The sequence below is a fragment of the Oppia nitens genome, unplaced genomic scaffold (genome assembly GCF_028296485.1).
Source record: "Oppia nitens isolate AA-2021 unplaced genomic scaffold, nextdenovo-longstitch-racon4-pilon3 scaffold1_pilon_pilon_pilon, whole genome shotgun sequence".
Lineage (NCBI taxonomy): Eukaryota > Metazoa > Arthropoda > Arachnida > Sarcoptiformes > Oppiidae > Oppia > Oppia nitens.
The window spans coordinates 7,425,570-7,440,554 of NW_026533199.1; the positions used below are offsets into that span (position 1 = coordinate 7,425,570).

Consider the following 14,985-nt stretch of genomic DNA (forward strand, 5'->3'; position numbering starts at 1 on the left):
AAGTGTCTTCTATGGGACACCTCATTGGTTAGATGACTAAAAGTAATAAAAAAATTATATATTGATTATTAATCATAAATTATTAATTTTATTTACTTTCTATGTTAAGGCAAACTATGTTTAGCTCATTATATATAAGAAACAATGTTTTCCGTTAACTGTAGTCAAACATTAGGTCTGACTTTTGATAGTAAACCGGACGCAAATCAAACCAATAAGTGGTTGACTTTCAAAATGAGTGATTACACCGAAGATGATAATCACTTTGAAGACCTATTTAAAGACAATATTGTGTGGACTCCAAGAGATATCATTGAATTGCAAAACTTAGAAAAGGGTTTGAAAACAGAAGTGCAACAATTTGAACAAAACAGTCCTAACATTGAACAACACATACATCACAATATGGATCAACAATTTGATAACAATATGGATCACCAATTGGATCAACAAATGCAGTCATTTTCAAATGGTAGGATTCATTTAGTTTTTTTATATTCTTCAATATTAATAATTTTTAAATCTCTTAATCATTTTATTTAWATAAAATCTGATTATTTTTATATATGCACTTAAAAATATTAATATTTGCTTTTAAATAAATGTTATATTTATATTTCAAAAGATTTTGTGGTTTTATTTTTTATTAGTGGTAATCAATAAATAGTTATTCTAAAGATAAGTCAAAAAAGAATGAGAATTTTTTTAAATTGTGTTTAAAATTAATTGTTAGTGATTTAATTAATTAAATTTTTTATTGATTATCAAATTATTAGTAATATATATATATATACATGTATGCATACTTTAATACACTACAAACTGAATATTAATGAGAATTAATATTGTGTTTAATCTTGGGAATTAATTATTATATAAAAGTTTTTATTTATTTATTGTTATTTGGTATTATAAATAATCRYAATCAATTATTATAATTATTTTTATTTATTAAGATGATATCATTTGTTAATGATAATTAAATTAATTTTTAAAATTTTACTTATTAAATAATCGATGTTTTATGATTGATTATCTTATAATATTGAATGTAAGATATGTTAATAATTGCTATTATTTCATACAATTACTTAAAATAAGTTTAATGTTTATACAAGTTTTTAATTTTAAGTGAAATTGTTTAACAATTACAAATTATTTATTAATCATATATGATTATTAATAAGTCTTGATTTAATAAAATTTAATATTATAAAATTTAATATATAATATTTGACATAATTAGTGCTTAATATAACCAATGTATGAATGTATATAATGTAGTTATTAATGTATGTTCAATTTATAATATAAAATAGACTTATCTTAATTTTACTGTTATTATGCTATGGTATGATATGTTAATTTTTAATATTATTTAGCATAATTAGTACTATATTAATCAGTATTAGTAGTTATAATAATAAAATAAATATATTATATAAGTATAATTTATATGTTGTAGATGTGGTGTTTATTTATAAGACAATAAAAATTTACTGCATGTATGACAAAAATGGCAAAATTAGTAAATTATTTAGTATTTAACTAATAATATTTGATATTTCTATTTTAATATTTGTCTGAAATCAAAATTTTATTGAATCAATAAAATTAGATTTGACTCAACAATACATGTTTGCAAACAACACTGTCTTAAGCAATACAAACTCTTCAGAAGCGATACCAATAAAACAATCGACAGCAACGGTCACAAAACAAAGTCAGAGTCCGGGAACACAATTGGATATAATTAATGTTGACTTCAACAGAATGGCTGTCCAAAGTCCKACATCATCGCTAACACAACCGTGGAGTCCATCCAATTGTTCACAATCATCGRTGAGTCCAATAAACACCAGAGTTAGGTGTGATTCTGAACCAATACATCCCAATGAGTTGCATAACCGTTGCAACACATCATCGCTAAGTGACTGCGGAAGTCGTTTACCACCCTTGCCATACAACAAGAAGAACTATACGTCACCGCTTCCAAGTTTTGGTCAAAGCTTTACAACAAATCAAACTAACGGCTTATCACAGGCCAAGAGTTATTCACATATTGAACAAACAATTGGACAATCAGACGATGAAATATTTCCAATATGTGATACCTGTCCTTTCAATGTACCACCAATACCATCACCATCAGTGCCAAATACAGAGTCGGTGTCAACAACTGGTCAACATCGAGAAAGAGGTCGACCCCGTAATCCTAATAGTAGACCGAGTTTGTCAGCATCTGAGAAACGAGAGAGAGATAATTATAAAGTCAAATATGAAGAAGCAAAGAGACAACACCTAAAACAACACGTAAGACATCTGGAAAGTCAGATCTCAAGACTAACCAAATTGGCACAAATCAATGGCATTCATTTCAAGACAACTCAACAGCAGATCAATACACACACACCGGTATATCTCCCATTAGATTCAACCACACCTCACATATTAATATCCGATTCTTGCTTACAGATATCAATTCAAAATACTAACACATGTACTGCAGTGTCAACGCCTAACCAAACCATTACTAACAATAACCCGATTGTCGACACTAATCTAATATCAGGTAATTTTAGTCAAAACATTGAAAACAATCAATTACTGCAAACAAATAATCCAATTAATTGCAATAATATTAACATACAAATGATGCCAAACGAAGGTTCAATACATGTATCTAATAGTCCTGATTATTATAATGTTATTCAGACATCACAGACTAACTTAGTCCAGACCTCAATCAATCAACATTATACCCAACCATCTAATTCCTATATAAACCCACAAATGTCAGGTACATCCACWCTACCTGTAATGCAAATTTCCAACCCTATAGTCAATCAGTCTCAAAGTTTTGTTCCCTGTGCTCATCAAATGGTCTCATCAAACATGAATAGTACAGACATTGGATCAACCAATCAATCAGTTTCCGATGATTTTGATGATTCATTTGATTATTTTGATGATTAATATAAAATTGTAATTTCATTCATATTTGACTTTATATTTTTGGTATCTAAGCTTTAAGTATGACTTTTATTTTAACTAATTTTTTATTTTGTGGCATAATATAAATTAATAAGCAAGTACAGTACAGTAGATTAATTAATTAATTAATTATAAATACAATAGATCTCATTAATATGCTTCAATTATTTTAATTAGTGTGTGATATTAATAACTTATACATAAGTATTTTTAATATTTATACTATATTTTATAAATATAGTAATGAATTTATATAACTTTATAGGTTAAGTGCCATTTAATCTTATCATATTTTATATTTCATATTTTATGTTATATGATAAATGTTTACTTCAAATTAAAGCTCAATTTTAGCATTCATTTTAATAGTCAAGTAAAACAATAATAATTCACATAAAATGTTGGAATATTATATACAGTTTATAAAGATTGCTATTAACAGTAATATAATATTTATTATATTTTTTATAATCTTTAAATAAAAATATAGTTTTCCATTCATTATAATTATATAATGTATATATTATTTGATTTGTTGTAATCAAATGTAAACAAAAATAGTTAGTTTTCAGTTAACAGGTTATGATTATCAAAGTAAATACATTTATTGTACTTTGTTTTTACAACAATTTGTTTTATTATTAATTTAATTAAACACTAATGTTTGCGATTTAATAAAACAATTTATATAATATAATTAATTTAAAAATGTAATATTTTTTGAATAGTGCAATTTTTGTTTTTAACATAATATTTTTAATTGTCAATACTCTAGTATTTATAGACTTTTTATGTGTTATTTATTTCGAAAATAAACATTAATGTTATTTTATTGATAATACTTTTATACAAAATTGTATAAGAAATTTGTATTAAATGATTTGAAAACAAGATGTATGCTATACTGTATGAAATAGATTTATTGAATTAATTGTAAATTTTAAATAAATTGAAATAAATTTATAAAATAAAACAAAATATTTATTCTTAGTATTTAATTTTGTTAACAAATAATTAACGTTACATATGATGATTACATATACAACTAATGACATAATTATCAAAGTTTAACAATAACTATAAAGAGTGTCCTATAATTAGAACATTATTTAGTATTTTAATTAATCACAATTGATTATATTTTTATGCTTGATCAATTTGATGATCAATTTGATGATCAATTTGATGATCAATTTGATGATCAATTTTAAATAAACTCATTAATTATATAAAATACAGTATTTATATTTATTTCACTCTTTATATTGTTTATCGATCACTAATGCTAACAATAAAAATACAATTTTAAAGACAAATGTGAAATTATTATTAGATTTGTTATGATAAATTTGAAATAAATTATTTTTAAAATTTAATTAATTATTAATATTTATTTTAAAATTAAATGTTGCATCAATTTATTCATTTCAAATTAACAAATTATTTTTACGAAATGATATGAATTTAACCGCTTTATTGAACTCATTGAAGGAAATCAATAGATCCTGTGTTTCTAATTATTATGTTTTGATTTTTATTAAAATACGTGCAATAATTTAATTWGTATTTAATTACAATAAATAAATAGAGATATAAATCTGTTTATATTTCCTTTTTTATAATTTATATTTTTCATTTATAATTGCTGTTAAATTATATATAGTACTAATTATATCTTTTTTTTTGTTAATTTAAACTCTTTTAGTACAAACACTTTAGTTTAATAATGGCATCATTTATTATAAGTTATTATGATTTAATTCAAAATACATTTACATACATTATTAATAATATTGAATTTATGACAATTAGTGACAATTTAAAATTATTAAATATTTTTCAGTATATTAATAATATATCTCAAACTGATATTTTCATAATTGTATTAATGAGTACAGTGTGGACTTTATTAAGAAAATTGTTGACAAAATATATCTTTAAACCSATCACAAGATTTTGTGTAATGAACTCAAAAACCAGTCAATCATTTGTTGAAAGTTTATGGCGTTTACTATACTATTTGCTATCATTTTCTATTGTTTATACAATTGTATTCATCGAAAACAGAGGAAAGTTTTTCGATGAAACTAAGAAAGTCTTCGACGACTTCATGAGCTATAGCACCGGTAGTTCACCAATTGGTCCGACAGAAAGATGTCTATATTTAACTGAATTGAGTTTTTATATTCACTCCATTTATGCACTGTTAGTATTGGATGAACATCTGAAAGATTTTTCAGTGATGTTAATGCATCACTTGATTACAATAACATTATTGGTATTGTCGTACGTTATACGGGCCCACACTATCGGCACAGTTGTCATACTGTTTCACAATAGCACAGACATACTGATGGAGACCTCCAAATGTGTCAGTTCTTTACGACACATGAGAGGCATTTGGGGACACATGAGTAAAGTGATTACAATCATTATGTTTATCATATTTATGACTTCATGGATAGTATGTCGTCTTTATTTGTTCCCAATGGATATACTCAATGAGATCACACAATTGAATCCACAACCAGTTGTTTGCATACTGTTTGTCTTACTTTGGATTATTTTTGCAATGAATATCTATTGGTTTGTATTTATTATCAAAGTCTTACTTAACATTTCTGAACTCAAAGATAATCGCAATTATGAAAAAATCAAATCAAAAGCACTTTTAAAAAGTAATTAATAAAATTTATATGAAATTAATAATAAGTTATAATTTTAATATAAATTGTCACATGTTTGAATTATTTAGTCTTATGATATTAAAAATAATATAAATTAAATCAAATGTTATTTATTAAATAAAATTAAATAAAAGATAAAAACAATTTATTATATTTGACTTCTTGTGATTGTATTTAATAAATTTCTCTCGAGATTTGATTTTATGTATTAATTCATTGAATATTTCAAAGTAATAGAAAACATGAGATTAAAAATGATTGTCATTAATGTCTTAATTGTAATAAATCTATTGAATTCATTAGTTTATGCTTTTGTCAATTTATCCGATACTATACCCGATGAATGTGGTGTTTCTCATCAAGAGCTCAATCAAACACTTCAACGATTAGATCATTGTTTGTCTAAACGTTGGGATCCATTGTTTGTAAAGAAAGACATGAATTTTGAATTACCGTTAATTGAAAAAACCCCGAATATGTTGGACAACATATTCCAGTGGTTTACCACAATAGTACCCAAATCGGCACTTCAAGTAATTGGTATCACTTTGAGATCAAATGAACYAAACTATCAGATAACCAAAAAGGCCTGTTGTTTCATGTGGGAGAAGATCTGTGTTCGCAATAAAGTCTATAAAATCAATTGTTTAGTCACTAATGTGTTTGAATCCAATGTCCGTCGAGACTATAATGCCATTCAAAAGATGTGTACAGAAATCAAGTTCTTCATTGACGATGAATTTTGTCAGAGTTTGGAAACAAAACAGTTTAACGACAAACTCTGTAATCCATACCTTCCTTGTAGTCAATATGATATCGTTCCCATATATATGAGTAATACAAGAGATAATATTAATTGTAATCAAAATGCATCTAAAGTTATAATTTTGTTTTCAATTTTGTTTTTCTTGTTATTGTAAAAATAATAATTTTATTTATTGTTTGTTTATATTCAGTATAATATTAATTATTATTTTTATCTAAAGTAAACTTATAACTTATAAGTTATAAGTTATAAATGTAATTAATTAGACAAACAATAATTGGTTCTTTGATTAATTAATTTTTATTATCAGTTTTCGTAAATTTTGTTATAAGTTATACAATAACCTAAAGCATATTAAATGTCTAAATAAGACACTGTAAWGCTTTTACATTATTAACTAAATTAAACATATATCATAGTTACTACAGTATATTATAGTATACTATACAGCAATATAGCAATATATACAGAAAAATTGACAAAATTGATTTATAGTTGAATTTTTTATTTAAAAAATATAAAATTATCAGTTAACTATAAATAGTAACAAAAACTAGTAAAAAAATTAACTACCAATCAATTTTGTCAAATAGTGATTACAATATAAGTTTGAAATAGTATGAGATATAATAAGTTTTAATTTATTCAAATAATATTAAGATAACAAACTATAAGCTACTGTATAATATACACATTTTACAAATAGTTAATAAAAATACTGGGGCTTAATATTTTAAAATTATTGATATTTTATAATAATTTAATACATATTAAGTATTATACGATTAATCTATAAAATTACAATTGACTAAAAAATAAAGATTCTTTAAAATTGATGTTATTGAATAAATATGTAAAAATAATTTAATTTTAATACAAGTCACTGTATATTAATAAAAATAAATAATTATTTTTATACATTAAACAGTTTTGCATATATTATATAAAATAAGTTTATTTAATAATTAAAGTCAACTGTTTACTAGACATACAGTATATATAATGTATTGAAAATATATTTATAGTTTAATTGAATTAATAGTTTAAATTTGAATATAGAATGAAGTATTCATATGATATGATATTCAATATATTTGACAAATAGTTATCATTAGTTGATTGTATAGTTAGACAAGTGTTAGTAATTTCGTTGTTTTAATGTCTAATCGATTCAATTATTGATAAACTGATGACTTTTAGTACTAAACACTTAAATAACTAATAATTTTGTTTTGATTTCAAGTGATTGGCATTTGTTGTAAAAATCTAATAAAATATTGACCGCAAACTATGGCCACTTTTGATGCATTTTTTCCAAACTTTAGACGCGATTTGGGACTAGAAGTCTGTCCATTCAATTCAAATCATAAGATTAAACCATCAAAGTATTCAAAACACGTGAAGAAATGCGAACAATTGAACCCCCATTTGGTCAGAAAAGTGACGGCTTGTCCACCAAAGAGTATGTTTATATCCATTGAGTCGTTGGCCAATACAGATGACACGGGATATGTGACATCTGAATGTAATTTATCGGATTCGRTCAATTCGGTCACTGGTTTTATCGATGATTGGTCTGACAATAACATATGTTCGCAAATTACTAATGATAACAATATATCAGTCAATGACTCGGCTATTAATATATTGGACGAACACAACGTTGTTGTCGATGAAGTGGTACCGACTTCTTGTATAAATGAATCAAATAATGACATTCAAAACGATGTATTAACACTTGAAGAGAATCTAATTGATTTGACTCCTGTTGTCAACAATGACTATACAAATACGGCTCAAGATTGTAATGACTGGAACTGTGGACAACCATATTCTCTGATMGATACGACCATTGATTACAATAATTTATGCGAAGACCAAATGAGACAATTGATTGCAAATGGTGTCGACACCATTATCTTGTGCCGTCTCAACAAAAGTCAGCGAAAAAAGTTTTATCAACTTATGATTGCAGTCAAAGCTGAATCAAAGGAACTAAAGAATCGGGCGATCAATGAATTGGTGGCCATTAAGGACAACCAAAAGACAGATATTGACTACACTTGCGATGATATCCGTAAACCACGAACACATATAAATGATTTATTTAAAAATTTGAAGATTAAAAACAACAAAAACGATACTTCAAATAAAATGAATATTAATTTGGCAACAAATGAAACTGTTTCGGATAAAACTGATGAAAGAGATGGAAAATTTGTTGAAATAATAAGAGAGTCGATGCCAACAACCGATAAATTTTATGACATCCCAGTCATTGATTGTAACTCTTGTGATCATAAGATAACTTTGACGCCCGATGTCATCAAACAAATGAAGATATGGTGCTATGATTGCAGTGCTGTTAAGTTCGGGGGTTTCTTTGAGTGCCAATCGTGTCAATTATGCGGTTATTTGAGTGAACCCGAAATGAAAGCCCATCTCAACAAACATTTCCCACACATTAATATTAATCATTGAATTATATAATACCGGTATTTTTCAATTCAATTATTTGACTGACTTATTAAAGTTATTATTATTTTAATTGTTATACTTATTAGTCGACAAAAATTTTATTAAATTTTATAATTTATTTCATTATTAATTTTATTGTTATAGTTTTACAGTTATAGTTACCATTATTATTGTACTGTTTATATTATTTTTTACTAATATTTTTTTATAAATTTTCAAGTCTGTAAACCATTGTTCCAATAAATGATAAAAGTTAACTATAAAAAACTATTAATATTAATTCTAGTAGATATATAAATATATCTAATAATTATATTTTTGGCTTTAATTAAAATTTAGTTAATGTAAGTCAAGTTAATTAATTATAATATCTATATTATTATTTTAGTTACACTCAAAATATGTACATTTTAACCAAGTATTTTAGAATTTAGATAAAATAGCAATAATTGTTTTAAAATATTTAAAATTTCAGTTAATTAGACATATTTATGGTAACATATTTATTAATATTAATTTTATTAGATTTTTAAATTTGATAAAAGGAGTCATTGTATAGTAATTTAGGAACAGTTGTACTGATATTAAGACTATTGTTGGTATAAAATGAATGTAAATGTCTTTCCTTATGAATGGCATCAGTGAAGAGTAGTTTTCCGTCGCCGACGACATAATGGTTGACAAACTCTTGACAGTTAGTCTTTCTGAATCCGCTCAGGAAGAATGATCGTTCAGTAAATGTCAGATTCTCTGCGGGTTTGACGAAATCACATGACGTGACCACAGCGTTGGACTCAATTACTTGTCCGCACAAGTAATACAAATGCCGACGTTTCAGATCTACACCACAACGCGAGCTCTCAGTTGGAGTGAAAAATGTATGCATTTTTAAGGCGCGCATTGATTTCGGACTAAAACGGATCATCCGTACGGCCCGGTAGGTGTAGTTGGAGTAAGTGATGCTCTTATAGACGGCACCCGTAACCGCCTTTTCCGATTCAATTCGGACTTCAATACAGAAGTCGGAGCGACAGAAACGTCGAATCAGATTCTCGTCATAACAGTTGAGACCCGGAAGACATCTGTCGGATACTGTTTCCTCATAGACGGGACACTGACATCCGTGCACTGAATTAAGACAAGTTGTGACCAATACTAAGATTACTAGTAAATGGATTGTCGATATCATTGTCGACATTAGACAACATTTATGGCACAAAATACTAAACGTTTTCCACTTTTCCAGAATATTCAAGTGTTTCAGATTCTGTGCCACATATGCTATACATTAGCTCTTAATATGATATCAAATACAGTACTAATGTTTTACTATATAGTGATTAACCCTTTTATTAGAGATTTGTGTGTTTTATAAAATACGGAATAAATATGTCAAACATTTCTATTCATTTTCCAATATTTAAAATATTAATATAAATTTACTTCTTTGTATTTAAATTAAAGTATTTTAAATACAATAACTTGAAATAAAAATTTTTATACAATTTTGTCAACATTTTTGTATTATTTCTATTGAAATTACAAATTATTACTTTAGAGTATTATTTATACTAATATAACATAAATAAATAAAAATATTTGTTATAATATATATGACTTATAAAAACATAAAAAAAGTTTGAATGCTAAAATGATTAATTATCAAACACACAATACTTATATATTTTGACAACAATTGAATGACAGGTTAGTCTAAATTTAACTTTTATGTTGATATTTGAATTTTAGTTTAATTTAACGTGCAATCGACTAAACTTTTGTTTAATAATTTGAATTCAAATAATTTAATTTATTARATAATAGTAGATTTGCTAATCGTTTCCAAATTGTAAGTAAAAGATGTCAACAAAACAGAAAAGTCAGAATCGATTTGTATTCAGATATGCGGTTCGCAAACAATTCAAGAACCAAAAAGGATTGTCTGAATCAGTCATCACTTTGACTGAAAAGAAGACTCCGGTGTCGGCCACAGAAGCGTTCAAATATTATGCAAAAATCGGTGGACTTCTCAATCTTCAAGATATGCACACCAATGATGCCAAAGAATTGTTGCCTAAAATCAATTTATACGGAGAGTGTCTCGTTATGGCAAAGTATAGGACCACTGAAGGTCTCAATATCTGCGCTGTTGTTGTGCCAAAYGCTAAGGGAAAGGCATTGTTTGAGACGGTTTCTCCGATCGTTAGTTTCATACCAAGATTTGATGGTCGCAACAACAAAGTTATTTGTGGTCTAAAAATTGCTTCTTTAGGGGATAAATATCACAGCAGACAGTGGACCCGATATTCAATTGGTGGGACAAATATTGACAGAAGTAATGCGGCCGGAATTTATGAGGTGACTGAAGGACACAATTATGACAACGACCTGAAACAGAGTAAAACCGGTAAATGGATTGGATTTTATGTCGGCACAAATACATCACTTATTGTCTATGATATTGGAACTGTCGATCCAAACAAGTCCATCGTTGCCGATCAAAACCACACTCTAGTACAAGAAGGAGGGTTCGTCTACTGTGACGCAGAACTACAGTTCCGTTTGTATGACAAAAGCGATGACAAACTACTTACAGACAAAGAGTTATATGAAATGTTTAAAGAAAAAGACGATGGAGTGCTTGGAACAGACAAATACAAGAAAAGTCATTTTATTCGCGACAATTCTGAAGAAAAGAAAAGGTCGGCAATTATCTTCTTAAAGCAAAACCAATGGCTTCTTCCATATCAACTGTATATCACTGAAGACAAGAGTACTGACACTCTTTATAAAGGGAAACGTATTATTGTATTGTGTTTGCCATCCGATGGACAGTTTGAATACTCTGAGTACTGGTCACTAAAAGATGGCTTACAAACCGTACAAAAGCGACAAAATGAGAAACCCTGGTCTCTGTATTTAATGGCTGAAAATGAACCGACAAATACTAATTTTAAAGACACTATCGATGACAACATTGTTTTCAACTCTTTTCCAATCAATGACACAATCAAAAAGACACCACAAAGTGATGAGTTTTACAAAAGACTCAAAAAATGCCGAAAAGGAGGCAAAGGAGGCGAACAATCAAAAAGCGATAAAAAAGAAAAGTCAGACAAAAAGGAGTCACAAACTGGAGATTCTTCCAAAAAAGAGATGAAAACTGAAGATACAGTCAAAACTGAAAACAGTTCGGAGACTAAAAATGATAAAAATGACTCAAAGAGTGATCAAGAAGTAAACAAAAACAAGAAAAACGACGAAAATGTTGCCAAAGAAGACGCTTAAAGTGATCGACAAATTGACAAAAATTCAAATATTTGTTGTCTCTATCAAAGTATTGTATATATCATTAATATATATGTAATTTATTATTAGATATTATTAAATACATATTTAATGAAATAACAAATAATAGTAATTAATTACAGAAAATTAAATAATATAATTATTTTTCCATTTTTTGTTAATTATATTTTGTGTAAATGCCATTAATTTTACCAAACGATTGCTACTATGTTTACCATTAATTTTTAGATTAGTTTTAAGTAAAAGTATACTCAATACTAGTACTCTTAGTATTATAAACTGTATAACAAGTAAAATATAATTTCTATAATAAAAACTATTGTCGAGTCTAAAGAAATACATTATCGATGAGATCTCATGTTTTGTACAGCGATTGAAACCATAAAATCTTATTAATATAGACTCAGATATGAGTTTAGTGATCGCAAAATTGCTTAACCATTGAAGACTATAATGCAATTCATGAATAGGTACCAAAAAATTGCTAAATAAACATAAAATTATATAATAAAGAATTGATGCAATTATACCAGATTTAAGATCATTATTAAAGTAAATGCTTATTATATGTCCTATATTTTGCATGCATAGTATAGCAACTATTAATCCAAACAAATAGTCCCAAAAATAGGTATAATCTTCATAAATGTTAACTATAAAAACAAAACAAACTGTTGTTATTAGTGTTGGAAGTATTTCAATAATGGCTTTGGACCAGTAATATGTACCGGTGCTGTACCAACCTATTCAATTCAATGTCATAAAAATTATAATATTTAATATAATGATGTGATTTATAACATACTGTTTCGGTGTTCACTGAGAAATAGTTTGACATCCGGTGTGAATGTCATAGTAGTTGTAATCAATTCAAAGAATAGAAATAATTGGATGAATGAAAAATTGTAGAAAATATTTTGAACTAATAGGGATTCATCTTTGAGACGATCGTCAGATTTATTGCAATTTTCAAAGTCGTCTTCAAGATTGAAACAACCGCTCGGTTTTCCAATATTTTTGTTAAACAATACCGTCAATGAATAGCCGGATAACAAAATTGCTATAAATTTCATTAATAAAAATCGATAAAAATATTGATAAGTTTGTGTTAAAGTCCTCAATAAGAGATGCTTAAGATCTTTCAAGAAAAATCGTTTGCTTAGAAATGGTATTCCGTTTGGATAGACATTAGTTTCTTGATTGCATCGATTGGTAATCAAATTTATTTGCATTTCATTTGTCTTGTGAATCAAATTCTCTACTAAACTTTGATCCACTCTTTTACAAGAATATTTAACCAACACTTGAATAGGTATTTGACTTTCCAAGCATTCAACACCACATTCAGTCAAATGGTATCTCAATTGTTGTGGAGAACCTGAATATACAGCCTGTCCTCCTTTAGATAATACATATAACTTATCAAACATCTTAAAGATATTATTGTTTGGCTGATGAATGGATGTTATCACACAAATGTTATGTTTTTGTGACAATCGYTTTAAACAATCCATTACCTGTAATCAAATTAAATATATACTTATTATTGGTAATTAAAATTATTAAACATAAATGTCTTACCACTTGAGCAGCATTGCTGTCCAGACCACTGGTTGGCTCATCGATGCACAAGAGATTTGGTTTTATAGCAGATGTCAACTCCATTGCAATAATCAGACGTTTCTGTTGTCCTCCACTTAAACTATGGACTTGTGTTTCAATACAAGAACTAATGAGCAAATCATTCAAAATTTTATGTATATTTTTCTTGTGATCAAAATTTTGAACTACAGTTCCAATAAAAGCACTGTTTTTCAATAGTGAGGCATATTTCATGGTCTGACCAACTGTTAAGCCATAAGCTAAATGATCGCTTGYGTCTTGAGATATAAAACATGTCCTAATTTTTTGATATTTTGATAAATAAATTGTCGATTCGTTGTTTATACTTAATTCTTGAGTGTTGTTAATTGTTTTCAAAAGTGTTGTTTTTCCGGCTCCTGAGGCACCTAATAGTGCAGTCATTGATCCAAACTCAAGAAAACCATTCAAATTGTTTAAAATATATTTTTCAGGAGTTAATAGAGATTTCTTTTTAATTACAGTTAATGCCGACCAAGCAATGCATATCTTATTTTTGATAAATTCATGTTTTTTATTTATATCATCATTAATGGGAATTATGTTAATAGAAGGAACTTTCATAATGTTTAATGCAGTGATCTGTTTATAGTTTTGTTCAGTTAGATTGGGAACAGTTAGATGTTCTTTAAGAGATGGCTGACGACTAATATCATGACTCTTCCTCCACTTCTTAAGTGTACAACACTTAGAAATTATTGTGATATTTAGTGAAGGATTTGCAATTAATAATAACATAAAATAAGCCATAATTCTCAGTACAAACACATTTAATATGAGATAATTAAGATAATCCATAAACACTGAATCAGACAATTCATATTTTGTAAGAACTATAGATTGTTTTCCATTTGAACAACGATTGTATCCATAAATTGCAATTATAGCCATATTTGATGTCCATTTTGTTAATGAAAATTCACTTATATATTGCAATATTGGAAGCATTTGTTTAATTGGTATAAAAATGTTAGCAAAACATGATATAATACTATAGTATCCGATAGCAAATAAAATTGATATGTTTTGGAAATTGACAAAAATAACTCCAAATAAGTAGCCAATTGCCTGAATACATAACATACCTAATACTATAACAGTTGAATAAGA

General features: G+C 26.8%; 3 protein-coding genes across 3 annotated transcripts; 2 read left to right on the top strand and 1 right to left on the bottom strand.

Annotated features, from left to right (window-relative positions):
* Positions 1 to 2,976, top strand: LOC128966473 (ras guanine nucleotide exchange factor B-like). The gene is made up of 4 exons (XM_054313322.1): positions 1 to 42; positions 110 to 472; positions 1,619 to 2,415; positions 2,476 to 2,976. Exons 2-4 carry the CDS (start codon positions 145 to 147, stop codon positions 2,974 to 2,976), a joined length of 1,626 nt encoding a protein of 541 aa, XP_054169297.1. The 5' UTR covers positions 1 to 42; positions 110 to 144.
* Positions 2,977 to 7,485: 4,509 nt separating this feature from the next.
* LOC128952023 (uncharacterized) lies at positions 7,486 to 9,106 on the top strand. Its single transcript, XM_054297346.1, has one exon. It carries the CDS (start codon positions 7,738 to 7,740, stop codon positions 8,926 to 8,928), a length of 1,191 nt encoding a protein of 396 aa, XP_054153321.1. The 5' UTR covers positions 7,486 to 7,737; the 3' UTR covers positions 8,929 to 9,106.
* Positions 9,107 to 12,806: 3,700 nt separating this feature from the next.
* LOC128966475 (ATP-binding cassette sub-family G member 1-like) lies at positions 12,807 to 14,766 on the bottom strand. Its single transcript, XM_054313324.1, has 4 exons — positions 13,816 to 14,766; positions 13,040 to 13,751; positions 12,907 to 12,977; positions 12,807 to 12,833 (listed from the first exon to the last, which is right to left on the bottom strand). Exons 1-4 carry the CDS (start codon positions 14,764 to 14,766, stop codon positions 12,807 to 12,809), a joined length of 1,761 nt encoding a protein of 586 aa, XP_054169299.1.
* Positions 14,767 to 14,985: the final 219 nt, after the last annotated feature.